This window comes from Pimephales promelas, chromosome 22 (assembly GCF_988280905.1).
Source record: "Pimephales promelas chromosome 22, fPimPro1.hap1.1, whole genome shotgun sequence".
In the NCBI taxonomy this organism is placed as follows: Eukaryota; Metazoa; Chordata; class Actinopteri; order Cypriniformes; family Leuciscidae; genus Pimephales; species Pimephales promelas.
The window spans coordinates 22,192,027-22,218,642 of NC_142790.1; the positions used below are offsets into that span (position 1 = coordinate 22,192,027).

Consider the following 26,616-nt stretch of genomic DNA (forward strand, 5'->3'; position numbering starts at 1 on the left):
GAAAAATATTTTTGTCAATGTCAGCTTGTAAAACATCTGTGCTTCATGTTAACAGTGAATCGCACATGTAATTATGCACACTTACAGGTGTTCAGGAATGTGCAAAAACCTACAATCAGGGCTAGAAACAGATTTCAGCCTAGGGAAAAAAAACGTTTATAATAATTCCAACTTTTGACTTGGAATGTCTGGGATTTTTAAAATGTGGAAACATCTGGCAAAGGGAAGACTGTATTGCAAACAAGTTTATTAATGAACTGAAGAATTAACAAATGCTACATCACTAACTTAAATGCACAACAATGAACATTTTATACAATGGAGAACATTATCCGTATACGTCCTCTTCATCACTGAATATCATCGTCATCAAATAGATCTTCAAAATCTGTGGAGAAAGAGAAGTGTAAAGGAGTAGCACAACACACAATTTCACTATGAATACAGAACTTTTAATTTGGCAAATTAACCTGAATATGAAGAGCATTTTGTTTTTTAATAAACGCGTTTATTAAATAGTCTGCACAAATATCCATCTGACATGGTGTTCCTTAAATAAGGGTATGAGCTCTTATCGGGGTCTCTGGATTATTTTCCGTCAAGCTTTCAAAAATAATAGCTTCCCTGATAAAAACGCCCCTGACTGACACGTGTTCAGCTACTTCAAGCGCTGCAGATGGATACAGGGGCCATAAGAGGGGAAACCTGCTGCGCTGGAGCCAGGGCAGCCCAATAAAAGCACTTTACACGGGCTCAGCTTCATACCTGCTTTACTCTTTAACTGCCTGCTTTTTAGGTCATCCTGTGCCAAGCTGAAACTACTTTTACTAACAGTGTATAAAGGAGGCGGAAAAGTATAAAGAACATTGTAGAGTATGCATGCTAAAGCACTTTGGCTTACATTCTGTTGCCAAGCAAACAAAGAAAACAGCAATTTAAATAAAGGAAAGAATGTTTTTTTTTTTTTAAGATTTTGCACAGAAGCAAAAAAAAAAGTACATAGACATACTAAACTTAACTAAAACTAATGAAAACATTTATGTTAAGTAAAATAAAGATGAAATAAAATATAAATATTAGTTGGATATATAACATATACACTCACACATGCATACAGTACAAACACAAAGACATATTATATATGCATGTGTGCATATATATGTATACACACATTCACCTAAAGAATAATTAGAAACACCATAGTAATACAGTGTTTGACCCATTTTCACCTTCAGAACTGCCTTAATTCTACGTGGCATTGATTCAACAAGGTGCTGAAAGCATTCTTTAGAAATGTTGGCCCATATTGATAGGATAGCATCTTGCAGTTGATGGAGATTTGTGGGATGAACATCCAGGGCACGAAGCTCCCGTTCCACCACATCTCGAAGATGCTCGATTGGGTTAAGATTTGATGACTGTGGGGCCATTTTAGTACAGTGAACTCATTGTCGTGTTCAAGAAACCAATTTGAAATGATTCGAGCTTTGTGACATGGTCCATTATCCTGCTGGAAGTAGCCATCAGAGGATGGGTACATGGTGACCATAAAAATAAATATTGAACATTTGTAGGTTTTGTACATAAAAACAAAACTGTTGCCAGGGAAACATATTCTATTAAAATAAATTATAGTAATTACAAACCATTGGACATGTCAAATAAAGGAATCGATCAACGTATTGTATTGTATCGTAAATCAGATAATTGAGTCATATGGAGTTTGTGAGTCTCACCATTAAAAAAGTCTGAGTGTACAGCCTTCTCATTGGCGGCCAGATCCATCAGCAGTCCAGTGCTGCCCCCTGCCTGTCAACACACACACACACACACACACATCACTACAACACACTGGCCTGATATTTACTCAATCATGTATTTTAAACGAACAATGTCATACATTTTAGAACAAATAATACACCACAAACATCTACAAAACATTTATTGAATAAATGGCATTGATAACGTGTGCATCTGAGGAAATTTGACTTGTGTACAAACTGGAAGAAAGATTGGCTAACCTACACATGACAGCTACGTTACTCTGTTGTGTATACAGCTTTAAAAGAAACGAGACATAAATCTGTTCGATCACATATATGCGAGACTTAATAGCGTATGTGAACTTGTACTGAGAACCATGTGTGAACTGTGAACACCAACCTCATCCAGGTCCACATACGGACCAGCTCCCTCGGGAAACATTTCATCAACTGCTGGCTTCATAACTTCACCACGAGTGTTTAAAAAAACAAAACAGCGGTGAATAAATGTTAAAATGGTGTGTTTTTCAGCTCGCCGTCAAATTCATCAAAACAAGCCGTTCGTTGTGTCCCTCTGTTTCCGGTGCTATTTCGATTCGCGATGCCCGATTCGTGAATGAACTTTTCTTTTGAGTCGGATCTTTTTTAATAACCTGTTTCCAAAGTCGATTTGAATGACTTCTTTACACAAAACGTTTCCAATACATGTGCATTAAGGCGAACTGTATTTCTAAATGACTGGAATAAATAAATAAAATACACATGGCAACAAACACTCCTATTAATACACTAACTAACTTTAATCGAAAATAAATAGCATTATAATAAAAAATCAACCGCCATTTGAGGCTACATGTGGTTTTACATGACTTGAGTGCTATCCACATGATGCCGTAAAACGCATCGAACTAACTTAGTTCTTCAAAACGAACGGTTCAAAGGAATCGATTCGTGGATTTTTTTTTTTCTTCAAATCAGTAGTTGTGTAACATCAAAATGTAACCGGCTGGAAAACGGGTCCTACTGGCTCGGTTGGAGAACTGGTCCCAACCGTTTATTGTAGTGTTTAAATAAAGGTATTAAAATAATCTCTGTGAATAGGGATGTAGACTTTTGTTTTATTTCTTACATTTCCTATATATGATACATCACAATCATGCACTCTGAAGCTGTTAATGAAACATAACAATGAAACGGTGAATCCTATGGCCTTTTTATTTATAGGAATATGGCACAAGATTCATCATTATAATTGTTTTACGTAATATTTCAATAACCATCTTTAGTTTCTAGGGGCAGAAACTAAACAATGATTGATAAACAAATGGCATCCACTTAGTGGTCATGTTGCTCTGCCACTTCATAACCCAGCGTATCTCCCAGATGCTGATGGGCGAAGAATGTTCTGGCCATTTCATTGATCTGCTCGTAGGCCCCAATGCTGCGGAAGTATTCCACATAGTTCCAGAAATCTGTGGTGGAATATGACCAGTAGGGCACAGCCGGGGGCTTTTCATAGGGTACTAAGTGAGAGAAAGAAAAATAGAGCTTGTGTATTTCTGCTGAATTCTTGCATTCCAGAATTCCTGATGATGTATAACTGCAGAAATAATGTCTAAATGTGCCTCTTTGTATCCTCAGACTGGCAAACACTACAATACACTTAATAAAACAGCATCAACATTTCATACAATCCAATTATGTGTTCAAACAAAAGCTTCTTTGTGTATTTTTTAAATGCTACTATTAATACTGTAGGTTATATACTGGTTAAAGGTGTGTAAACAAAATGATAAATAGAGTGTTTACCCCCTTCAGGAATGAATCTGGCACCTGTGGAAGGAGAAAGTAGAGGAAGAGTGAATGAAATCCCTTACAAAGAGCTGATTCAACTGAGGATCTCCTGAGGGATTCAAGAAATGTGAGCATTTCCTTCTCAAATATTATTCCTAACTATGTGCACACTTGTCCTGAACACATCTCAGATCTTAGGTGTTTTTAATATTAACATGATATGTCATTGTTTTCCTTTAAACATATATTCCAGTTTGTTGATTTGACAAATAGCAAGTTTATGTCAATTAAAAAATCTTTTTTAATTATCATGCTTTGTAAGCAAATATACAATGTCCAATGATAGTTATATGAGAAGTGTACACTACTTACTGCTGAGATTATTAGCAAGAAAACACAGCAAGAAAACCCCAAAAAGCACATTCCACTTCATCTTTCCCTGAAGAAAAAAAAAAACGTTTACTAATTACAATTATGGTTAAAAAAAAAAACATTTTAAATAACTGCATTTTGCCATACTACACTCATACATCCTTCATAATTGTGTTGGAAATAAACATTACCTCCTTTGCCGCGCTGATTGTACAAGGTCCGGCAGTTTCTGCGAGCTAGAAGATTTTGTGCTTCACAGGTTCTGCACGGACTGGACGCTGAGTTTAGGAAAGTTTTGTCCCCTCCCAAACTAGATCTACATCATTGAAACCACTCAAGACCATCTATGGCATGCATTTCAAATCAAATAGGTTTGGTTTATGCATATTCCATGAACATATAGTTCCATTTTTAAACCAATTATTTTCCAATAGACCATTTCACAAGATGTAAACAAGACTGGTCCAGAAGCACTTCCTGTTTCAGTTTGCAACTATTTTCTTTATTTCACATGTAAAGAAAACCTCTTAAAGATGTTTGTTTAACTTTTTGATTCAGTTTTAAATGTTCTGTTGGTTGTATTTTATCCCAGCTTTTTTGTAGTGTTAAAAAACTGAAACAGGAAGTTCTTCTGGACCAGTGTTGTTTACATCTTGTGAAATGGTCTAAACACCAAGCATTCCAAAAGGCATGGAAAATACACTTGGACCAATGCAAATATCAAATTGTGCAGAACAGACAGGACTTTGGTTTATTCACAAAATAAACACGTTTTTATTAAAATTATTCAGTAATGAGATGACACAGATAACTTAATTGGCAAAAGGTTATGCATTTATTTATTTTCAAAGACGTGCAAAAAAATGTATATAGTAATATATTGCAAGCTAGGTTCAGCAGTTTTATGCTACAGTAGTTTTATAATGATAATTTAAGGCGTTTTCACTCATAATAGAGATAGTGCGGGCACAAACTTTTCTGAACCAGTATTATATATTTCAGTTTTCACTGTTTAAAAAGGACCATCGCATCCCTGCTGATCCGTGGGGAACATTTTGCTCACGTCGATGTTGTCACGTGAGAAGATCTCTTTGGCGTGGTAGATGGCCTCCGCGGGCAGAATGCGTGAGCGTGAGAGGATCCAAGCATAGTCCACATGAAACAGCCTGAGAACATCAGTGCACGAATAAACAAGAGCAATGCTGTTGTAGTCGGTGGACAGGACCCAGTATGGGGCGTAGGGTGTGACTGAAAAAGAATTTCACAGAGATTGAGTGGATTCAATTGAAGAATTGAAGACATTCTTGAAAACATTGATGGACTTACAGTAGGAGAAACTGACTCCAAGCTTTGCTGGCTCCCTCATGTCTTGAACGACTGCTGTGCCCTCTGCTTTTCTTATCTTTCCTTTGCTGTTTTATATAAACATGGATAAATGATTGTGACGAAAACTCTATTTAGAAGTCAAAAGACTTGATTTGGTCTATAAATTACTCACTATGTCTGAACATTGAGAACTTCGATGGTGTTGTCAGGTCTTAGCGCGTAGTTTGCCTCGATGCACTTGCCTTTCTCAAAGGATGCTGGGAGCTTTTCGATCTCATACCACTTTCCAAGGTACTTGAAATGAAAGGAGGAGATATAAGCAGACAGTACAATGTTAAGAACACAAGTACACTCAAAAAGAAAAATTAAGTCATTTATTTTTTCACTCTCTTGTACAAGAGGATGAGTAAAAACTTAAAGTTTTGTATAGTCCTACCTTGTTTAGTTCAAAGTTTGGCTGTACCATTGGTGTTGGGCAGGGGCCCCAACGAAAAGTCTGAGCAGAAGCCAAGGGAAGCAGAAGAGGAACGAGTAACACAATCACAGCCTTCATCATGTCAAGAACTGCTATCTCAGCTGTGACGAGAAAGTCATGGAGTCATATGAGCTCAAGTGCATTAGTCATTTCATGTTAACAATGACAGTGTTAAAGGGAGATTTGTATGATTTCTGCAACGTGCTATTGTCTAGTTACAATAAGGGCCGGTGTTCTGTGACTCACCCTATTATGTGACTAGGCGCTGTATTTGAGCCAATCGGCCAAAATCACAATTCCCAACCCTACCATCACTATTAGCAAAACCGGTGGGTGGGTCACAGATTTCGGTATAGGCCCAACACTTGTCGGGATGGAGTGTAAAACAACTTGTATTTTGGGGGAAAGAAAAGTGGAAAACTCGTTTAGTGTTGTTTCTCCTGGTGTCTCACGTTTTTAAATTGGCGTTTCAAGATGACTGAAATTTTTTAATGTCGCACCTGGAGATTTCGCTGCGTTACGTCTCGCGTTTCTCCGTGTGAACCTGAGAAATGTATATTAGGCTAGCATGTTTGCAATTTTTAGACGCCTTTTGTTATGAAGGCTATTTTTTTCTAAAGCTGTCAAACCTGCTGGACCCGTTTACTTTGAATAAACACAGCAAATCAGTGGCGTTCACGTGCAGTTAGCCTATGTTATTATAAAACTCAGTGGTTACGAAATATTTTTGATTAGCTCCTGATTAAGCCTATTGATTAAAATAATGCGGAATATAGGCCTACAACTTGCTCTAATGCTTTTGTTAAATTTACAAGAGTAAATTGTATAGGCCCTTATTCAGTTTGTTGGATAAAATCAATAGCCTACTGTTCAATTTAGTTTTTATTTTTATTATTATTTATTTATTTATTTATTTATTTTTATGGTGGTAGCTCTAAAAAAAATTACAAAACACAGGTTCATAATACACAGAACACAATACAAGTATAGACAGAAAATAATAAAATATAAAGAATTATGATAAAAAATGTAAACATTATTTTACAGTAAAAAAAACACAAAAGATAACACAAACAGGCATAATAACAATGTAAAGTAAATACCTGTAAATGGATACCTGCCTCGGATGAAGATGTTGTTAAGCACAGAGCCGAAGGTGTTGAGTGTGAGCTGAAACACTGACCATGTGCTGATAAGAGAGGAGGAGGCGCTCACAACAGACTGAGATTGTGTTCTAACAAGAAGCAGCTGATTATGTAAATAGATATCATGGGAGTAGTAGCAGATACAAGGTGTGCTGTTTGTGTCTCTTTATTTGTCATTTTTACATAAACCTTTCCTATTAAGACAATGACAGAATGGTTTATAGGCTATAATGTGGATCAGGTGACCATAATCCATTATTTATCAAGATTATTTTCAGCAGTTTCAGTTCCCAAGGGAAAAGACGTTAAATTATGTAATTCTTGAGTCCTCCACTGCTCGTGATGAACAAGTGCAAAACCTGTTTGAACCTGTGAGTGATATATGGTAGGCTGCAATGTATTGTTACAAAACATATATTACTAATAATGTTATATAAGTTAGATAGAAAAAGTATATATCACCACCTTTTTTGGTTCAATTTCACCTAGAACACTTTAAACAATATTTTCATGATTTGTAATCACAACATTTTTTCTTTTGTCAAATCAACTTAAATAATTTATTTAGTTCAGATAACATATTATTTTGAGTTTCTGATGATTAAATCAATCTCCTTCATTGTAGTAACTCACTTTTTCCATTTCAATGAACTTAAACGCAACCAGGTTACTTAATTTTTTTAAGTTAAACCAACAAAAAAATTTTTACAGTGTACTGCTGGTTAATTGCTTCAAAATTAATAGCAAATTCACAAAAGGTGTTTTCACAAAACCTTTTTAAACCCTAGGTTTTAACCCCGGGTTAACATATGGTGAAGAACATTTTTCAGTCACAAAATCTTTCCATTCTACAAAAGGTTCTTTATTGTGGTTCTTTAGATTATTTAAATGCTCAATCACACAGAAAAAAAGGGGTTAGGGTAAGGGTTACCCTTACCCAAAATAATACACTGCCGTGAAAACCCCCTTTCAGAACTTTTATTTTTAGTATTTTTTTGAAGTATATATTTTTTAAACTAAAATCTGTTGAAAGGGTCAAGTAAAAAATAAAGACTAAAGACCATCGACCATCAACATTTATGAAGGTTTACCTGAAATAATACATGAATAAGTAACTTAACAATATTTGAGATCTAATATTCCGACTGAAATTACCTGTAAAATTAGGCTTGTAAGCCCAGTATAATGCAGTAAAAAGAGAAAAGCTTTTTTTTCTTGAAATTGTAATTAAACAAAAGTATGCCATTTCAAAAGATTTGAAATAGGCTACAATTAATTGTTTGCTTTTCTCCTTGAATATGCCTGCTGTGTCTCTTTGGCTCCACCTAATGGTTACAGCTGGGGTTTTTTTCTTCTTCTTCTTCTTTGGTTAAACTTCAAACACCGGAAAGAATTCAGACAGGATTCAAGATGAGTTTATTAAGGTTAACTCTTCCAGAAACTTGTGTGAAAAGAGAAAGAGAGTAAGAGTAGAGATGTTAAAAAGAAATCTTCTGAAAGACAGAAGGGAAGTTTTGGATAGTGTATAGATGTTCCATTTCAATCTAGAACAGGTATCCAAAATTAGGTTTCTTGGAATCTAGTTAGACAGCAGACTCACAATGGAAAGGGCATAATGAAAAGATGGAAGATAAGTGTAAACGAGTGTTGAATATAATGAGATGTGTGTCAAGTCTGGGAGCCAGATAGGCTGGCACTGAAAAACAGTAGGCTAGGCCTATAACATGTTATCATGTATTGTGAAAGTTATGAAGAGGATAGATTTAAAGTATTTGAAGAGATTCGGAGGAAAGGGGTAACTGAAATAACGTTGAGAAACATTAAAACCAGAACAGGAAAATGATAATAGAGAAGCTTTGTTTAAATAAAACGTTTTTTGTTGTTGTTTTTAAGCCAGAGGATCTGAACACGTATAGTTTGCTGTAGCGTATAATGTTTTAATATTGTAGGTAATAAGGATGATGAATGGATAGTTGTTGGAGTCTCTGGATCAAGATAACAGTAGGTGGCGCTAATGCGCGAAATCGATGCGAATTGACAAAAAAAGGAAGAAGAAGAAGAATTCAGACAGGAGGATATGACGTCACCGGCCAATCCCCTTGAAGATCTCGAAAATGGCCGTCAAAGCAAAGAGATTTTAATCTACTGTCGAAAAAACGTGAGACTTGAATTGTTATTAAAAAATCGAATTCAACTTTATATTTAATAATCACGTAATTTAAATAATTATTGCACGTCTCTGTTGTGCGTTAGTTATACATAGACCGAACCTGTGAATTGCGGCTCGCGCTCTACCGGATCGAGCATTTTCGAAATAAGAGCCCTTTGTTTTGCATGCTAAAATTACAAATATTCGTCTGTGGATTTATCCCGTAACTAATGCATTGAGCTATTTTTAATTTATATTTACAACTACAATTATTGGGTGCATTCTAATATTATGAGTAGTCTTTTAACAATGATAGTTTGGTATCAAGCTGCTTATTTCAGCCAACTTTTTAGCAATGGGCGGGAACTTTTATTTTCCCTAACTGATGAGGTCAAGTTTGAACAATCACTAATTTTATTTAGCGGTATAGGTTATTTTATATGTGCACATGTTATTTGTTATTTATTTTTTACATGCATGTGTGTTTCATTTAAACAGGTTTTTGGGTGTGATTTAAACCATCATACATTTACGTGAGGTAAGTGGATTATTTTAGTTTTGTTTGTTGCTTCCAAAACAATACATATAAAATTGCATCTATACGTCTAGTTCACTCAAAATTATGTAATAATTTATTCATCCTCATATTTCTTCCAAACTTTATTACATGGCAGAATTCATCACTTTTATTATATGGTAAAAAGATGCAATGCAAGTGAATAATGACAGACTTTATCTTTAAAAAGTTTAATTGTGACTGATATTATATGATGCTCTTGACATTGCAGGTTGGCAGTCTTACACGTCATGCCACATATCACTCACAGTGAGTTTCTTCTGGAGCAGCTTAAGAGGCAACGTGAGAGAAGCTTTCTGTGTGACTGCACAGTAGCAATAGGACAGGCTCAGTATCAAGCCCACCACAATGTTCTGGCAGCCTTTAGTGAGTATTTCTCCACACAGTCTATTGATGCTGGAAGAGAGGATGCCACCATAACTTTGGACCCAGAGTCAGTGAGCAGTACTGTGTTTGAAAAACTACTGACATATATTTACAGCGGGGAATTGAATATGGACGGGTGAGTTCATGGGAATCTAATTCTTCATCTATATAGTCTTCCTACTTGCATAGAAAACCTGAAGAAAAATAGAAAATATTTTTTATTAAATTATTATTTTTTTAAATAAAAAAAATCAAATTCATTTTTAATGTAAAAAGATTTATATATATATATATAGTGCTGCTAAGCATCCAACATGAAAGTTTGTTTTTACATAATATATGTGTGTGCACTGTGTATAATTATTTTTTAATAAAAATACTCACACATGCATGTATTTAAGAGAAATGGGTTATTTATAACATATAAATATATACATGCAAATATTTTTTAAGATAGAATTATAGCAATATTGCATCACGTATAACAATTTATTATGTCAGGTAAATGTATTATTACAATTCCATAAGATAACCAATGCAGACCATCAAATGTTTCTAGAACAAAGAAGATTCATTTTACCTGACGAGGCTACGTGAGGCTGGGAGTAAAAACTCCCAGCCTCACGGACTGATCGGAAAACAGACGACAGCCCAGGACCCTTGTTGCGTTTCCCTTAGAGCCAGACCTTACCTGATATGTAAAAATCCCCCCACCATGTTTATTGGGAGCAGACCATTTGCTTAGTTGTAAATTGCATTCAGGCAGAAGGCAGTCAAAGACACACCCTTTTGTGTGCAAGATATTTCTATATTCTTAAAAACCTTATTACCTTTTCTTTTACTTCTTTGGGAATGAGTCATTATTACCAGTCACCCTGAGACTTTCAAAATGATTCTAAACAGTCCTTAAAGATTATCACATTCACATTAAAACCATATTCTTGTGTGAGTTTTCAGTGTTACTGACTCAGAGAGAGAGATGTAGATAAGATGCTCAGAGAAAAGGTGTCAAATGTTAATCTGCAAGCAATGCCATTTGTCTTCAGAGGGCATTGGTGAGACAGAGTTCCAGTTTTCCAGTCTTACATTGCATTTTTGTTGTGCTTTGTTGTCTACAGGGATGAAATAGAAAGTGTTCAAAAAGCTGCATCTTATCTTGGTATGCCCGAGGTTGTGGCTCGCTGTACCCTATCCCAAGATGATTTCAAAACTGGTGGCTCGCCCGCTAGACAAATACAGTATGAAGATCCACATTCTCCCCTGAGCCCAGATGACTATGAACCTTTAGAGCCGATCTCAGAGGTGGAGGAACGGATGTGGTTAAAGGGAGGGAAAGAAGATGGGTCTCAGGATGATCCCGCCTCTACAGATGAAGCCCAGTCGTCCAGCGAACAAACTCCCCACAGAATCGGCAAGAGAGGGAGGAAACCCAAAACCAGGTTGTATGAGGATGATGTTGAAAGGGAGGGCATTGCTGCTCAAAGAGGCAGAGGAAGAGGTCGGGGGAGGCCGAGAGGTCGCCCACGGCTGAGGCCATTGAGTTTCGATTCAACTGATCAATCACCAGCACAGCAAAGCATCAATCCAAATAGCAGCTCTGTAGGGAGAGGATCCGGAAGACCGAGAGGTCGCCCCCGGATTAGGCCTTTGTCCACGGATAGAGATGATTCTGGTAACGGCGAAGACGATTCCGTAGCAAACAAAGATCAAGACGGGGAAAACCCTACCCGCAAAAGAGGACGTCCACGTATTAAACCCTTACCATCTGAAGCTGAACCTGAAGAAGACGAAGAACAAGGAGACACCCAAGAAACAGAGGTTGTTGAGGACGACGCTGTGAATGCTGGAGAGGAAGATGACGGTAAGGAAAAGACTGATACAGAGAACCCTGGTGAAGCTGCGGCTTCCAAACGAGGGAGAGGAAGACCAAGGACTAAGCCGTTATCCACTGAGAACCAAACTACAAATGCGGAGACCGCAACTACAAACACCGAAGACGGCTCAGAAACTGCAAAAACGAAAGAGAACGAAGGCACCGGTCGTAAAAGAGGAAGACCTCGTTCTAAACCCCTTTCTTCTGAGGCACTTGAATCTTCAAATCCAATAGAGAACAGTGGAGAAGAAGCTGGTGAAGAAGCAAACCAAGACTTTGAGAAACACACTGAAGAAGGCTCATCTCAAGGTACAGAAGACTCCGAGTCAAGCGCTGCGAAGAAAATCCGCGCCAGCACCAGAAAGAGAAGCTTAAGTAGAAAGCTGAAAGAAAGCCAAGTAAGTAATGAGGAAGATGATGACGGTGAAGAGGAGGACGAATTTGGCAATGACAACGAGGACTGGGCAGGAGAAGAGGAAGTGAAACCTTTGCAGGACAAACACAGGCCTATTTGTAACATCTGCGGAAACCTTTTCTCTGAGATGAGCAGTCTGCGCAGACACATGCGCATACACAAGGGCCTCAAACCCTATCAGTGCCAGCTCTGTACCCGCTCCTTCAGACAGGGCAACCAGCTGAAGACCCATATGCGCATACACACAGGTACGTCTCTCACATGACATGAATGTGTTGCACTGCATCAATACACTAAATCTCATGGATTAATACAGTCTTGATGACCAAAAAAAGTACAACTATAGTATGATATTATAATTTTTGGTGATCAATACATGCTTCTATAGACCATTTCACAAGATGTAAACAACACTGGTCCAGAAGCACTTCCTGTTTCAGTTTGTAACTGTTTTCTTTTTCACATGTAAAGAAAACATCTTAAAGATGTTTTTTTTTTTTAACTTTTTGATTCAGTTTTAAATGTTCTGTTGGTTGTATTTTATCCCAGCTTTTATGTAGTGTTAAAAAACTGAAACAGGAAGTGCTTCTGGACCAGTGTTGTTTACATCTTGTGAAATGGTCTATTGAAAAGTGTGGGGTTGGTAAGATTTTTTTTGACACTTTTATGCTCACTAAGGCTGCATGTTTTGATCAAAAATACTGTAAAAACAGACATACCGGTAATTACTATTTTACTTTTTTAATACATTTTTTAAATCTAATTTGTCCCTGTGATGGCACATCTGAATTTTCAGCATCATTACTGTAGTCTTCAGTGTCACGTGATCCTTCAGAAATCATTCTAATGTGCTGATTTGGTGCTCCTGAAACAGTTTATTATTATCAATGTTGAAAACAGTTGCTTAGTATTTTTGTGGAATCCTTGATGAATTTTTTTCATGATTATTCTTAATAGAAAGTAAAAACAGCGTTTATTTGAAAAATAAATGTTTTTGGCATTTTATAATTGTATTTACTGTCATTTTTGATCAATTTAATGCGTCCATGCTACAGAAAATTTTCTTCCAAAGAAAAAAACTTACAAACCCCAAACCAGAACTGCAGTGTCTGTATCATAATTTTGTTGATAGGTTTATGTGGAGTGATGCATGTTCTGTGCTGTTTTCAGGAGAGAAGCCCTTCAATTGTACGTCCTGCGAGGCACGTTTTGCTCAGAAGTGTCAGCTGGTCTATCATTGCCGCATGCATCACGGAGAAGAAAAGCCACATAAATGTGATTTCTGTGGGGCGGCTTTTGCCACATCTAGCAATTTAAAAATTCACATAAGGTATCTAGTGCAATTTATGAGAACAATTCCAGTTCATTTTCATTGATAAAATTACACTTAAACATGATTGCAAGTCTTAGTCTTAGTGTTGTAAAGTGAAAGTTTGCGTAAATCTAACTAAAACTAGACTAAATGATACAATGATAAAATATTCACAATGTTATCTGGTTATACATATTTACACATTAATAAGTTTCCATCAACTTCTCTTTCTCACCCGTTTGCTCTCAGAAAGCACAGTGGTGAGAAGCCGTATGAATGTGGAGAATGTGGGAAGCGCTTCACACAGGCCAGCACTCTAATGTACCACAAGCGACGACACACAGGAGAGAAACCGTACATCTGCGACACCTGCGGCATGGCCTTCGCTGTGTCCAGCTCTCTCATCGCTCACACCCGGAAACACACCGGTGGGTTTATTATGCATTCATAAAAGCTGTCAGCTGTTGCTATGCCACTTGGAGTCAATTTAATCAATGACTTTTTTTTTAATCAATGCACTCCAATTTTAGGTGTGACTCCATATATATGCTTGGATTGCGGAAAACCTTGCTTAACCGCTGGAGAACTTCGAAAACATATGGACGTCCACAACGGTAAATTTAAGTTGTGTGTTTTCAAAATGGAAACCTTGTATTTCCAAATATGGATTTATTTAGGTACCTTTTGCCTTTAGGCTCAAGAAAAGTGAGGTGTAACCTGTGTGGGAACATGTTTTCAGACATATATAGCTTGAAGAAGCACAGCATTTTGAAGCATAATGGTGTGTGTTATTTCTTGTTTAGTCATATATTTTTGCTGAATCGATCTATTCATTCATCTAAATGTCTATTTTAAAACATACTTTTCAGTTCTTCCTGAACAAGAGCAGACTCAGACTGTGAAAACCAACACGACGCAGTGTCCTCTCAACATCCCCATCGACCACCAGGGCCTGATTGCACGTGTGCGCTCTGCCCTTGTCGATTCCCAAGACCATGAAATGCAGATGGAGTCCCAGTTGCCAATTTTGCCCCCCGAAGCCCAGCTCATCATCCAACAGTCGGGAGAACCGCAGATGATCATACAGCACGCAGACGGGTCAGAGCCCTCCATGATCTTCCAGCACGCGGACTCATCCGAAGCGCCTGTTCTCATCCAACACGGAGAATCTGGCGAGCAAGTCAGCTACGTTGTGGAACAGTATGAAATCCCTGCGACTGCTGAGATGGAGCACACGCAGATTGTCATCGTTCAGACCATTGATTAAAATACCAGGTTTTATTTCTATTTTAAGTGTGTTTTCTCCATGAAGTGAAGACTGAAGGTAGGATCAGTCTCGCCAGTGCGGAAGCAGTTTGTTATGATTGTTTTCTAATCATCTGAATTACAAACTCTTAGCAGATATCAGTTATACAAAGCTATTGTGTGAGTGTGTGAGGCTTCTCTCTGTTTTTTTCTTATTAATGTCTGCAGAATCTGGTTCATTAAAGGCATAAAGTATTTTCTGAAATGAAGGGAAGGCCAACTCTAGGTTTAGCTGTAAAATAAAATGCTATGCTTGGAAAAAGCATTTTGGTCCATATGTTTAAAAAAAGATTTTTCTATTTAAATTGAAAGGACAGTGCGACTATACATTACAACTGACTTGGTCATTCTGATGTTTTTGAACTATGCGTTTGTCTTTTAGAAGTATGAAATGTAAATACCTAAAATGTTATACGACCCAGTCTCTGAAACATTTCATATATTATGTGAAATAATCCTCTAACAAACTGGGCAGCTTTTATAATAAATCATCTCACGTCTCAATATGTGTTGTGGTTGATATATATTTTTGAGTAACGTATTCATGAAATTCATTGAAGACCGCAGGGTAACACTTTAGTTTAGGGTTCGGTTCTCAGTATTAACTAGTTGCTTATTAGCATGCATATAACTAGGATATTGGCTGTTTATTATTACTTATAAAGCACTGCATGGCCATATAATACGTCCCCAATCCTACCCAATTCCTAAACTTAACAACTACCTTACTAACAATTAATAAGCAGTAATTAGGAGTTTACTGAGGAAAAAGTTGTAGTTAATAATGAGAATTAAACCCAAATGTGACTACAGACATATTTTCAATATTACTATGCCACTGTTGCTATATAAGGTTGATTTTTTTTTTTTTTTTTTTTTTTTTCAACTAGTGGAAGTTTTCGGTCCCCTAGGATGATTTTAAAGAGAAAAAAGACTAAATGTATCCATATATTTTGAATAGGCCTAGTTTATGTAAATGAATTTATGAGGAAGATAATCAGTGAACAAAGATTGAAAAGGCAGTTTTTACTTATTCTCAGCGATTTATAACATTTGCCCATTGTTTCACAGACAGGGCTTAAGATAGTCCTGGATTAAAATACATTTTTTAGCTGTTTTAACTGAAAGCAACTGGCACTCTTGAAATATTTCAGTGCCGTTGTTTAGTCTCAAAATGCACATTTTTTACAGTTTTATTAAAGCTACTTGGTTAGATGTCCTAATTAATCTTTAAAAAAAAAGGCATAATCATGGCTTAATATAAGACCTGTCTGTGAAACCAGGCCTTTTTGTTTCTTTAACTACATTTTTATATAATGAATAGAGAGCAGACGACCTGAAGATGTCGCTCTTGCGCAGGCGCACTCCATGTTGGCATAGCAACTTCAAATTGAGCCTCACACAGAGCGTTAAGAATGGTGGACTTTATGAATCGATATTTAACTATATGTGCTGAAGATCAGCAGCCCCCAAATATGTGTGTTTTGAAGGTTTTGGAAGACAGCAGGTTGGTTGTAAGAGTAAAATATAAAGTTATTTCTCATTTTGGCTGTTTCATGTTGTTAATTTATGTTGTTGGTGTTTTTATGCAGCGATGGCTCACTCAAACTAACTGGTAATGATCAACTGGAGACTGGAGACAGACTGACGGATGAAGATGTGCTGGTCTTGTCAAAAACACTCGTGGGAGATTCAGCTATAAAAGGTAAATATTAACTCGTCCTACCCAGATTAGAGGTTTCCTACAGTTTCAGGTCAGACACGCAAATCATAAACCAATGTAGTCTGCAAATAATATTAGAAAGTTCATTGTAACCCATACCTGATCGTTTGTGTCGTCCTTGGCGTCAAGAAAAGTATTTTTTCACATCACTAAAAGGAAACTTCATTGCAGGTTTAGATCTTAGATACAACTGTATTACAGACAAAGGAGCTGTTTATGTTGCCCACCTCATTCAGGTAACTATGTTGTTAAATCATTTTTACCAAAGACCAGCTGTTTAGGTTTCTATTTTCAACCAATCTGAACACTTGAGAACCTTAAAGAAATATTGTCATTTTAACAGGAGAGTAAGTCCCTTCAATCTCTTGATCTGATGTGTAATAACATCGAGGCTGATGGTGCAGAAGTGATAGCCAAAAGTTTGCATGTAAGTGGATAATTTGGATTTATAATTAGTGTTAAAATGTAATATTTATTTCTACATTAATGATAGATCTAAAATTAATGGCAAAGATATGATCAGTAAGTCATGGCAACATACTGTATGTTTTTACAATTCTTTAACTCATCAAATAACTCATTTTTATAAGTTATGTGAGATTCAACTCAATTCAGTCAGTTTAATATAATTGAATTGAAATGACTTGATTAAGTAATTTAAAGCAGCAAGTTTTTAAGTTGAAAGCGGTAGGCTTTTATTTATTTAAAAAAATTTTTACCGTACATGTATTTTCTGTTAATTTTACAGAAAAATAAAAGTTTGAAGACACTCAGAATGACTGGAAATAAGATTGGAAATAAAGGTGGCATGCAACTGGCTGCTATGTTGCAGATTAATGCTACTTTAGAAGAAGTAGATGTCTCAGACTGTGATCTGGTAAATTTCCCAAACACAAATATAACCACAAAATAAAAGTATTGTAAAATAAAGTATTGTACTTGTTTTCTAGGCTACACAAAGTGTAATCGCATTTGCCATAGTCCTGAAGAACAACAGGGTAATCCGTGCCATTAATGTTAGTCGACCTCTTATTTTCAGTCTTCAGGTATGTTTTTATGACAATTGTGCTTCGATATACTAATTTTATAATTAATATAAATGGGAAAAGTCTTTTTTCAATGGTTAATGCAATCTTACCTCAATTGACAGGAGGAAACAACAGTCCATATGGCACAGATGCTGATGGTGAATAAGACTCTGAGGGAACTGCACATGGGAAAGCATGACATGACTGATACTGGTGTAGAGATGCTGTGTGAAGCTCTGAAGTTAAACACCTCTCTATGCTACTTGGATCTTCGTTGGTATACACTCATGCACACAATTGTCTAATTCATGATCCTAAAGGCATAGCTCTCCCCCCCAAAAAACCAACAAAAACAATTCTGTCACTGTTTTGTCACTCTCATATGTTTTGAAATCTGTATGGCTTATTTTCTTCTTCCAATAGCAAAGGTTTTAGCTGATCAACTCATGACACTACTTTTGTGCTTCACGGAAGAAAAAAAACATTTCTGCTTCTTTTTTGTTTGTTTAACAGTAACAGAATTACACGGGATGGAGCTAAATGCTTATCAGACGTTTTGAAACAAAGTTGCTCTTTGGAGATTCTGGATCTCTCTTCCAATCGCATTGAGGATGATGGTGCGGTGTATCTAAGTGAAGCTATCAAGCTGCCACACAGCAAACTCAAAGCGTAAGTGTCCTCCTATTTATCATACTATACTATTGTTAAGTTTACACAACACTATTTCCGTTCTTCATGCTGTCCAACTTATCTGATATCGTTTTTGCCTCCTAGATTGTCTGTTACCAGCAACAACATTGGAAAAAAAGGTCTTGTGTCCCTCAACAAGGCAATGAGTGTGAATTCCTGTCTCACACACATTTACATATGGGGGAACAAACTTGAGGAGCCAGTTTGCATGGTGAGATTCCATAGATTTTCCCATTATGAAATAGTGTTCAACATTCAAATGTCTTGATGTTCTCTCTGCCTGTATGATCAGGCTTTCTCGCGGCTGATAAGCAGCGGGCGACTGTTGGAGGAACACACAGATGTTTCTCCCTATGAGGTGGATGGCCATGTTTTCTTGGCAGAAGTGTCTCATGGTTTATGCAGACATTACTATTGGAGATCCAGATATGGGGATGGAGACTCGAGTAATTCAGCACGGGCCCTGATGGTATCAGATTCATTGGCTCTACAGATCTCACATTCATGAAACAATTCAAGATTTTTGGGTTTGTCTGAAAGTATGCATTGCTGCTCCAGAGTAAGACACATTTGGATTGAACTTAAAGGGATAGTTCACCTAAAAATTAAAATTTTGTCATCATTTACTCACACTCATGTCATTACAAACCTTTATGAGTTTTTCAACTTTCAACACAAAAGAAGATATTTTAAAGAATGTCGGTAAGCAGAAGCCATTGGCTTCCATATATTTTTATTTCTTTCTATGAAATCAGTGGGTCTTGTCAAATGTTTGATTACCATCATTCTTTCAAATATCTTCTTTTGTGTTCAACAAGAGAAAGAAACAAATACAGGTCGACAAAATTTTCATTTTGGGAGAATTATCCCTTTATTTTGTATTTGTTTTGTTGTTTTTGCCAGTTGTTAGTTGACAGGCAAAATGATCAACAACACTGTTGGTTACATTTGGATTTATTACATTTAATCACATGGTTAGTGTTTTAGATAACAACCTACATCTTTTGTGTCCAGTGTTTGGAAATGTCACAGGCTCCCATGATGTTTGCGAAAACACGTCATTTATGTAAATGGTTTGCTCTGACACTTAGTCTTCGCTGTATTGGGTGTCACATGCAAATTTTTCCACAGTTTTGTCAGGACAGAAAAAAGCCAGAGAGATGTTGTTGATTTAGCAAGTTCAGTCTAAACCAATCTTTTTTTATGTAAATGAGAAAGGACACAAAATAATATAACAATGATTACTTCATTTAAATCTGTCAGTTCAAATACTTGTTAACTATGGTAATGACTTCCAATGCTATGCTGTTAAAACATCCTCTTTTTTTAATATGGAATTTGTGAGATATTAATCTTGAAATACTTAAAATAAAAATGGGTTTAAAAAAGTACAAAATAGCTTTTCGAACAGCACATCATTCTCAGTAACATCTTAATTTGCAACTTCAGTTACTTGGAAAACTGTAATTGCCAAAGCGTCTGAAATGCTTGTCGTTAACCTGCTGCCTTTGGGGTGGGCGAAGCCATTCTGTCACATTCCAGGATGACGTTCTTCTTGCTAAGAACTTTTTCAAGCTTCTCCCTCTCAGCTGAACTCAGAGACCAGTGCTGCAGAGATAGACGGGTGAGGGAGGAGAGATGCGGAAGGGCTTCCAACAAGGAGGGCAGCCAGGGGGAGACAGAGAGGAATGCAGAAGGACGCAGACTGACATCCAGCTCCTCCAGTCCCTTTAGAGCAGCAGCCTTCCCAAAAAGAGACGTCCAACCGCCATCTCCGATGCTGCCATTGTAGGACAAATCCAGCTGCTTCAGCTGGGATAGAACTCCACGCTGGCAAGCAGATTCTGTAAGATCACAACAGTTTGCAAAAAATACTCATAGATTACACTTCATGACTTTTCAAATCTGAGCAGATTACACTGGGCATCAAACTGTAAATAGTAACAGAGAAAAACTGAGAATCATATTCTAAATGACTGAGGATCACACACTACCAGACTTAGAATGTTGTTCCAAACACAACAAACTCTCACAGAAACATGAACTTCAATGCTATGAGATACTTGAAAAATTAAAATAATATTTAATCGTTTCACATAATGGGTGTAGATTAAGCCAGGATTAGACCTTAGTTAAATTAGGACATTTAAGTGGCCTTAGAAAAATAAACAAAACAAAACATAGCTTAAGATCAGTGAAATTCAGTATCAGTGAAAGTTGCTTTCAGTTAAAGGAGTAGTTCACTTTTTAAAAAAAACTTTTGTTGATAATTTATTCACCCAAAAAAAAGTCATCCAAAAAATCCATGTCATTCTTTCGCCATGTTTCGCGTTCGTGGCTCTCCTATTCGAACTCGTTCATCAAAATGAACTAATCTTTTCCCGAGTCAACTCGTTCATTTTGTTCTTTGAATGAACCAAATGACACGAAAAAAAATTTGTTCATTTTGATAAACGAGTTTGAACAGGAGAGTCACGAACACGCATCACAGAACATAGCAAGGTGAACATTTGAGCTTATAAAACTTAAACTTTATTTATTTATTTTTTTAATGAGTGATCGTTTCACTTGATAAGACCCTTATTCATCGTCTGGAATCATTTAAAGCCCTTTGAATAGTTTGCAGTTTGCACTGAAACTGTCTTGGATCTTGAACCGTTTGGTTCCCATTGAAGTCCATTATATGGAGAAAAATCCTGGAATGTTTTCATCAAAAACCTTTTCAGAAAGAAAAAATTCTTTTAGACTGAAGAAAGAATGACATGGATATCTTGGATGACATGGGGTGAGTAAATTATCAGCAAAAGTTTTTTTAAAAAGTGAACTACTCCTTTAAAACAGCATAAAAATGCATTTTAGTCTAGGACTAGCTTAATCCATGTCTTTAAAATGGGGTAAATTTCAAATATGTTACTGGATGGAATTATAGTTTAAAGCTAAAAAAATAAATAAACCTCAGTCAGTGATTTAGAATAGTCTTCTAGATTAGTCTGTGATCAACTCATATCTGCAAAATGGCTGTAAATCTGAGCAAAAATCTGTAAATCTGTAAGTCTTGTAGTGTATTATAGCCAGAATGTTATAATTGAACACTCTTTGACCAAAACTGACCTAGATATAGCAAATCTTCAGTGGTTAAATTACAGCTACTCAGCCTGAGTTCCTGTAGTTTGCAATCAGACTGCAAAGACTCCAGAAATTGCCTCAGATTTTCCCCCACACACTTGTTCCATGACAGGTTCAGACTTTCAAGCTGTTGCAGCTTCTGCATTGCGGTAGCTGTTCGGAATTACAGAAACGTACATGCATATTTTCATTTAAAACAAAAACAAGTTCAGTGTTCTCTGAATTTGCATTTGCTTCATACCAAGATCACGGCATGCAGGTGTGCTCAAAGCACAGTTGTTTAGTGGAAGTTTGGTCATCTGAGAAAGAGGGAGGGTTTGCAGAAGATTCTGGAGTGTATCTCCAACACTTTTATTGGATGACAAATCCAGCTCTCTGAGCTCTTTGAGAGATGGAGCTACCTGGACTGAGAAAGCAAATTCAAAAGAGAATACAAACAACTTCACGTACCTTTAAATCAACAGTAGCAAAGTTGTGAAATTAACTTTAAATTTAATCAATTTATATCAAAATTGTGAAATAAACTCCCAATTCTAACTTTTTTTCTCAGAATTACAAATTTAAATGAATTGTGAGATTATATCCCACAATTCTTAGATAATAAGTCAGAATTCCGAAATATAAACTTGCAATTTCAGCTATTTATTTATTTTTTTTTAAAGTTTATATCTCACAATTCAGACTTTTTCCCCCTCATAATTCTATCAGAAAAGTCAGTTGTAAAAAAAAAAAATGACAACATTTTTTTCCATCCATCCTTTTTTCGAATGTATCCTTCAGGAAATATCCTTCCATACATCTTTGCGTTTCATATTAGAGCATTTTTGTGCAATAATGCATAAAAATAGCTAGTGTCAACTAGTCTTACCTAAAGCCAACACATCCTCCTTTGTAAGACAGCACAGTTGCATACTCAACCTTCTCAAGTGTGTGAGGAGAGTAAGGTTAGTGACCAGTGTGGCAAGACCTCCACCTGCTTCCTTATTGCACGAAATGTCGAAGTCCTCTAGTGCAGGGATGAACTTGAGTGCCTGGCCTTTTAACATTCCACAAAACAAATGAATTGAATTATTCTTTAAAATTAAAATGGTTACTCGCTTATCACAGAAATCACAGTCTGCAATTGGAGCTTCCTGGCAGGTAATGTAAGTGTTGCAAATAGTTATGACTGCTAGTATATGACTAATAGTATTGACTGCTTAGGCCAATGAAGGCTTTTTTTGATCATAACTCTTACCTAGGACACTAAGACTGTCTTTATTGAGTCCACACATGCTCAGTTTGAGGGTCTTCAGCCGTGGAGTTGAGCTTAAAGATGAGCTGAGGTTCTCAATTCCCTTGATTGATAACTTGTTATTGGACAGATCGAACTCCTCCAAACTAGACAACATGGGAAGAGCCTCACCTGAAGGAAAATCTCAGTGCTTTTAAAAGGATATTGATGAAAGATCTTGTTGTAAACAAATCAAGGCTTATTCTGAATTCCCAATTTAAGAACCCAAAAGCAAAAGTGAACATGAAAAAACTAACATTTCAAGTGTCTATAGCACCGTATCAGTTATTTATAAACTTATATTTGATGTTTTACTATATTCAGAATCCAAATACAGTTATTTTGAAGTAATAGATCAGACCAGAAAATGATGTCCGATTTGAGAACAAACCATTCTTTTGAGCTAATTATTTTCTATGAACAAAATAAAATATGAATAATTTGTTCAATGTAGTCCGACTCAAAATGGGACCAAGTAATAAGATACCGATTCACTGACTCCTAAGCATTCGTAATAATGTCCGACTTAAAAGAAAAGAAATTAAGGACCTTTTAGATTTTTGCCATTGTGACTACTTTAATGACAATTTCCCCTAATTATCAAAACATTCCTCAAATAGACATTTAAAATAAGTAAAGCTTTACTGGAGTTATATATTTCATCGAAGTATGTATATTTAACTCAAGCGTTGGACCTATAAACTTCATAGTCTTTGCTGACACATGGTTTATAGAAAGCAAGTCTTACTCAGAGCTGTAACGTCTGTCTCAGAGAGCTGACAGTCCACCAGCCGGAGTTCTTTCAGTGTGCTTTCAGGTTGGAGGTGTTCTGTGAAGTGTCTGAAATTTCCTGCACCGACGCCAATATTCCAGGACAAATCTAGCACCTCTATTAGAGGAATGCAGTCAAGAGCCTGACCTGGAATATCATTTTAGGAGACGTTTGCAGTTGTTCAAGATTGTTTCACCCCTAAATCAGGTCAATTTCAAGATTTCAGATATGATTTTGCAAGAAAAGTCTTTATATTTGCTGTGTATATTTAGTATTTTAGCTCATGTGTGTGGTTTCAGCTTTACTTGTGTATTTCTTGTAAGGTCTTTTAAAGTGGTAGTTCACCCAAAATGAATATTCTGCTATCATTTACTCTCTTTCAAACCTGTTTGACTTTCTTCTGTAGAACATAAAAGAAGATTGTTGGCAACCATGAATGTTGGTTCCCATTGCATGACTAACAAATTTAATGGAAGTCAATGGGTACCAAAACTCTTTGGTTATCAACATTCTTCAAAATATCTTCCAGAATAAAGAAATTCATACAAGTTTGGAACAACATAAGGTTGAGTAAATTATGATATTTTTATATTTGGGTGAACACCCCTTTCAGTCATGATGATTAAATGCAGATGATAGATCGATAGATAGATAGATAAATGTTTAATTACATTGTTTTTTTTTATAATAAATGAATACTTCCTGTACCGAGAGCAGTGAGGTCTTGAGCTGTTAATCTGCAGTTACACAGCTTCATCACTCTCAGCTTTTCTACATGCTGCAGGTGGACAGTTAGTGCCTTCAGGGAGCCTCCAACCAGATCATTCCAGGACAGGTCCATCACCTCCAGCTGAGCCATAAATGGCAGTAAGGTGGCTGAGACAACGTCAAAACGGTAATTAGCGATCCAGGCACATGTACGGTCTTGTGTATGTTACTGTGTGAAAACCATTCTGTCATCATAACACCCACCTAATTCAACCACATCTGTGGCTGTCAGATCGCAGTGACTCAAGCTCAAATTCTGGCTATGAGGGGTTTTCCCAAGCTTCTGAACAAATTGCTTCACCCGACCCCAGCCCACAACAGAGCCGGTCTCCTCATCTGTTGTGTTATTGATCTCTACAGGAAAACAAGGGTTTGTTCATTTATATTTTATATCGTTATATCTTCTAAATGTCTAATCTACCTTTCCCAGGGTCGTTATTTTCTTTTCCTTCACTGGCTTCTGATTCCTTCATTTCAGGTATGTTGCTATTTCTCTTGTCACTGCTTTCTGATGGGCGGAAGAGGCGACCCACTGCTGGTTTCTTTCTCTCTGTGAAAGAGGCTTTCCTTCTGAGCTGGTTCATGAGGAGATCCAGAGGAGATCTTTTCTGAACACCCTCCTTCCCTTTGGTCGCTTCTGCAGTGTGACAACAAAAATGGATTTGAAGTTTGTTTGTGGTGCATAATTGCGTCAATGGTGACGTTTAATAAGGTAAGATAATTTGTGTTAAATACTAAAATCTTAAAAATAGGCTATAGTACATTTTTCATAAAAAAGATCTTTATACCATTGATTATAGCACATTATATTATAGCCTACACATTACACGTTATAGCACAAAATGTAAAATATAAAAGAGGGCTAAATTGGCCCACTAACCACCATCTTACTCCTATATTTTTTTAATAAAATTCAACATATTCTGGCTGTATTTAACAAAAATGCGATGAGGTTAATTCTGATTAACTAGGAATATCAAAATGTTTTTTAAAAAATGTTTCAAATTAGTCATTTTGTAAACCTGACATGTTTTGACAGACAATAACATACCTGCCGAATCCATTGCTTTTTATAAGAAGATCTCGTCTCATCTGCAGGTAAATTATGTACGGTTATTCTGTCCTTTTCCAAACTGAAATATAAATACACAAACCATTGAAATTATGTTTATGTTAAATCATTATCATACTGCCAATCGATGTAGCTATTTACTTGTTCACTTTGTCATGAACCGCGGTGAAACGACCTGTTTTAAAATCATCAAATCGAAATTGTTTGACTCGAGTTGTTCCTACCTTGAAATGTTTTTTGAATCTATTAAATATAATGCATTCATCAGTGCGCGATTATTTTAATAAGCAGATTCAGTCCGCATACACCTGTTTCGCATCCATACCCGGATCCCGGAAGTTAAGCTGAACTTTGGCTGTATAAAACATTGTAAACAAAGAGCTGTCACATGAATCCGGTCACTTTAAAGAACCATTCATTGAAAATCGTAGTTATTCATTTATGAATATTGCATTAACCCACGAATCTGCTGAGTGAACACGAGGTGGTTAAGCTATGTGCCAACAGACCTTCTCAACAAAAATGTACTATGGTAATAATCCTGGGGAAACTGCTGAAATAGCTTTACAATACGGAATCTCGTTCAAACAGTGTAAGAAGCTTATAAAATCTGCCATTTTCATTATTTTTAATGGCTGTGTGACCAAGTTACTATACTTTTATTAAATATTAAATATTTTTGTGATTACAAAGGTGTTTTCTTTCTAGAAAAAGGAAATACAAGCCAGTGTATATAATTATATATAATCATTTTTATTATTTTCCCCAGCAACAGAACATTAATATATAATTTCCATTTAGTTGTTGTAGAAAGATGACATACAAAAGTTGGTGGGTGATACAAAGTGTCTCGATCACAAGTGGAGGTAGGACTAATGTGTCATGTCATACGATACACACAAAAGATGACACTGGCAAAGGTAATTAAGTTACATTTTGTACGTGACAACATTTTTGTGTGAAATGTTAGGAAACAATAGTCAGTATATCTGTATTTTCTATATATTATATATTTCTTCAATCTCACATGCATAAGTCAACTGGAAAATCAAAGGAACATCGTAGCAGCAGTACAGAGGTATTTATCAGTCATACGCCTGACTACTCCATCCATCCACTTCTATACACAACCTATATTTTATATGTATATATCTATGTGTTTGTTTGAGGTAGCAACTATTTAATTATTCTGTTAAATTTTGGATATAAAAGCGATTACAGATAAACACGCCGATTGTCAGTTTCAGCAAACAATATCAATACATAATTTCTCCCCCCCACACACACACATA

At 36.3% G+C, this 26,616-nt stretch overlaps 6 protein-coding genes and 1 long non-coding RNA gene across 9 annotated transcripts; 3 read left to right on the top strand and 4 right to left on the bottom strand.

Annotated features, from left to right (window-relative positions):
- Window positions 1-227: 227 nt before the first annotated feature.
- On the bottom strand, window positions 228-2,368 carry cops9 (COP9 signalosome subunit 9). Its single transcript, XM_039684590.2, has 3 exons — window positions 2,164-2,368; window positions 1,737-1,809; window positions 228-388 (listed from the first exon to the last, which is right to left on the bottom strand). The coding sequence occupies exons 1-3, from the start codon at window positions 2,224-2,226 to the stop codon at window positions 351-353; spliced, it is 174 nt and encodes a 57-aa protein (XP_039540524.1). The 5' UTR covers window positions 2,227-2,368; the 3' UTR covers window positions 228-350.
- Window positions 2,369-2,955: 587 nt separating this feature from the next.
- otos (otospiralin) lies at window positions 2,956-4,584 on the bottom strand. The gene is made up of 4 exons (XM_039685054.2): window positions 4,121-4,584; window positions 3,930-3,996; window positions 3,573-3,596; window positions 2,956-3,286 (listed from the first exon to the last, which is right to left on the bottom strand). Exons 2-4 carry the CDS (start codon window positions 3,988-3,990, stop codon window positions 3,099-3,101), a joined length of 273 nt encoding a protein of 90 aa, XP_039540988.1. The 5' UTR covers window positions 3,991-3,996; window positions 4,121-4,584; the 3' UTR covers window positions 2,956-3,098.
- Window positions 4,585-4,741: 157 nt separating this feature from the next.
- Window positions 4,742-7,001, bottom strand: apodb (apolipoprotein Db). Of its 2 annotated transcripts, none has more exons than XM_039684971.2 (5): window positions 6,852-7,001; window positions 5,692-5,831; window positions 5,428-5,549; window positions 5,256-5,341; window positions 4,742-5,177 (listed from the first exon to the last, which is right to left on the bottom strand). In XM_039684971.2, exons 2-5 carry the CDS (start codon window positions 5,809-5,811, stop codon window positions 4,942-4,944), a joined length of 564 nt encoding a protein of 187 aa, XP_039540905.1. In that variant the 5' UTR covers window positions 5,812-5,831; window positions 6,852-7,001; the 3' UTR covers window positions 4,742-4,941. The 2 variants fall into 2 exon arrangements, with proteins under 2 accessions (XP_039540905.1, XP_039540904.1); XM_039684970.2 differs by having other exon boundaries at window positions 6,834-6,982.
- Window positions 7,002-8,541: 1,540 nt separating this feature from the next.
- mynn (myoneurin) lies at window positions 8,542-15,376 on the top strand. Of its 2 annotated transcripts, XM_039684936.2 has the most exons (9): window positions 8,542-9,033; window positions 9,523-9,562; window positions 9,813-10,103; window positions 11,086-12,503; window positions 13,426-13,585; window positions 13,817-13,995; window positions 14,098-14,181; window positions 14,262-14,348; window positions 14,437-15,376. In XM_039684936.2, exons 3-9 carry the CDS (start codon window positions 9,832-9,834, stop codon window positions 14,832-14,834), a joined length of 2,598 nt encoding a protein of 865 aa, XP_039540870.2. In that variant the 5' UTR covers window positions 8,542-9,033; window positions 9,523-9,562; window positions 9,813-9,831; the 3' UTR covers window positions 14,835-15,376. The 2 variants fall into 2 exon arrangements, with proteins under 2 accessions (XP_039540870.2, XP_039540871.2); XM_039684937.2 differs by lacking the exon at window positions 14,262-14,348 and having other exon boundaries at window positions 8,806-9,033.
- A 124-nt stretch (window positions 15,377-15,500) lies between these two features.
- lrrc34 (leucine rich repeat containing 34) lies at window positions 15,501-20,055 on the top strand. The gene is made up of 10 exons (XM_039685107.2): window positions 15,501-16,379; window positions 16,465-16,577; window positions 16,767-16,831; window positions 16,939-17,022; window positions 17,344-17,472; window positions 17,546-17,641; window positions 17,746-17,900; window positions 18,137-18,292; window positions 18,398-18,524; window positions 18,606-20,055. The coding sequence occupies exons 1-10, from the start codon at window positions 16,288-16,290 to the stop codon at window positions 18,819-18,821; spliced, it is 1,233 nt and encodes a 410-aa protein (XP_039541041.2). The 5' UTR covers window positions 15,501-16,287; the 3' UTR covers window positions 18,822-20,055.
- Window positions 19,166-25,390, bottom strand: lrrc31 (leucine rich repeat containing 31). The gene is made up of 10 exons (XM_039685105.2): window positions 25,304-25,390; window positions 24,674-24,889; window positions 24,457-24,606; window positions 24,193-24,360; window positions 23,461-23,631; window positions 22,677-22,844; window positions 22,308-22,475; window positions 21,681-21,845; window positions 21,425-21,592; window positions 19,166-20,157 (listed from the first exon to the last, which is right to left on the bottom strand). The coding sequence occupies exons 1-10, from the start codon at window positions 25,314-25,316 to the stop codon at window positions 19,808-19,810; spliced, it is 1,737 nt and encodes a 578-aa protein (XP_039541039.1). The 5' UTR covers window positions 25,317-25,390; the 3' UTR covers window positions 19,166-19,807.
- Window positions 24,521-25,357, top strand: LOC148969612 (uncharacterized). The gene is made up of 3 exons (XR_016149378.1): window positions 24,521-24,622; window positions 24,731-24,964; window positions 25,292-25,357. It is a non-coding gene; the product is annotated as an uncharacterized LOC148969612 (long non-coding RNA).
- Window positions 25,391-26,616: the final 1,226 nt, after the last annotated feature.

Coding starts and splice junctions, on each gene's coding strand:
- otos (XM_039685054.2), bottom strand. CDS start 3,990: ATGAAGTGGAATGTGCTTTTTGGGGTTTTCTTGCTGTGTTTTCTTGCT. Junction 3,597..3,929: donor TCTTGCTAATAATCTCAGCA/GTAAGTAGTGTA, acceptor CTCCTTCCACAG/GTGCCAGATTCATTCCTGAA. Junction 3,287..3,572: donor CAGATTCATTCCTGAAGGGG/GTAAACACTCTA, acceptor TCTCTCACTTAG/TACCCTATGAAAAGCCCCCG.
- apodb (XM_039684971.2), bottom strand. CDS start 5,811: ATGATGAAGGCTGTGATTGTGTTACTCGTTCCTCTTCTGCTTCCCTTG. Junction 5,342..5,427: donor GTTCTCAATGTTCAGACATA/GTGAGTAATTTA, acceptor TATATAAAACAG/CAAAGGAAAGATAAGAAAAG. Junction 5,178..5,255: donor TGGAGTCAGTTTCTCCTACT/GTAAGTCCATCA, acceptor ATTCTTTTTCAG/TCACACCCTACGCCCCATAC.
- lrrc34 (XM_039685107.2), top strand. CDS start 16,288: ATGGTGGACTTTATGAATCGATATTTAACTATATGTGCTGAAGATCAG. Junction 17,473..17,545: donor ATGTCTCAGACTGTGATCTG/GTAAATTTCCCA, acceptor CTTGTTTTCTAG/GCTACACAAAGTGTAATCGC. Junction 17,901..18,136: donor TGCTACTTGGATCTTCGTTG/GTATACACTCAT, acceptor TTTGTTTAACAG/TAACAGAATTACACGGGATG.
- lrrc31 (XM_039685105.2), bottom strand. Junction 24,607..24,673: donor AAATAACGACCCTGGGAAAG/GTAGATTAGACA, acceptor GTTTTCCTGTAG/AGATCAATAACACAACAGAT. Junction 21,846..22,307: donor GGAGGATGTGTTGGCTTTAG/GTAAGACTAGTT, acceptor TTGCTTTCTCAG/TCCAGGTAGCTCCATCTCTC.
- mynn (XM_039684936.2), top strand. CDS start 9,832: ATGCCACATATCACTCACAGTGAGTTTCTTCTGGAGCAGCTTAAGAGG. Junction 12,504..13,425: donor CCATATGCGCATACACACAG/GTACGTCTCTCA, acceptor TGCTGTTTTCAG/GAGAGAAGCCCTTCAATTGT. Junction 13,996..14,097: donor TCACACCCGGAAACACACCG/GTGGGTTTATTA, acceptor CTCCAATTTTAG/GTGTGACTCCATATATATGC.
- cops9 (XM_039684590.2), bottom strand. CDS start 2,226: ATGAAGCCAGCAGTTGATGAAATGTTTCCCGAGGGAGCTGGTCCGTAT. Junction 1,810..2,163: donor CGTATGTGGACCTGGATGAG/GTTGGTGTTCAC, acceptor GTGTGTTGACAG/GCAGGGGGCAGCACTGGACT. Junction 389..1,736: donor ACACTCAGACTTTTTTAATG/GTGAGACTCACA, acceptor CTTTCTCCACAG/ATTTTGAAGATCTATTTGAT.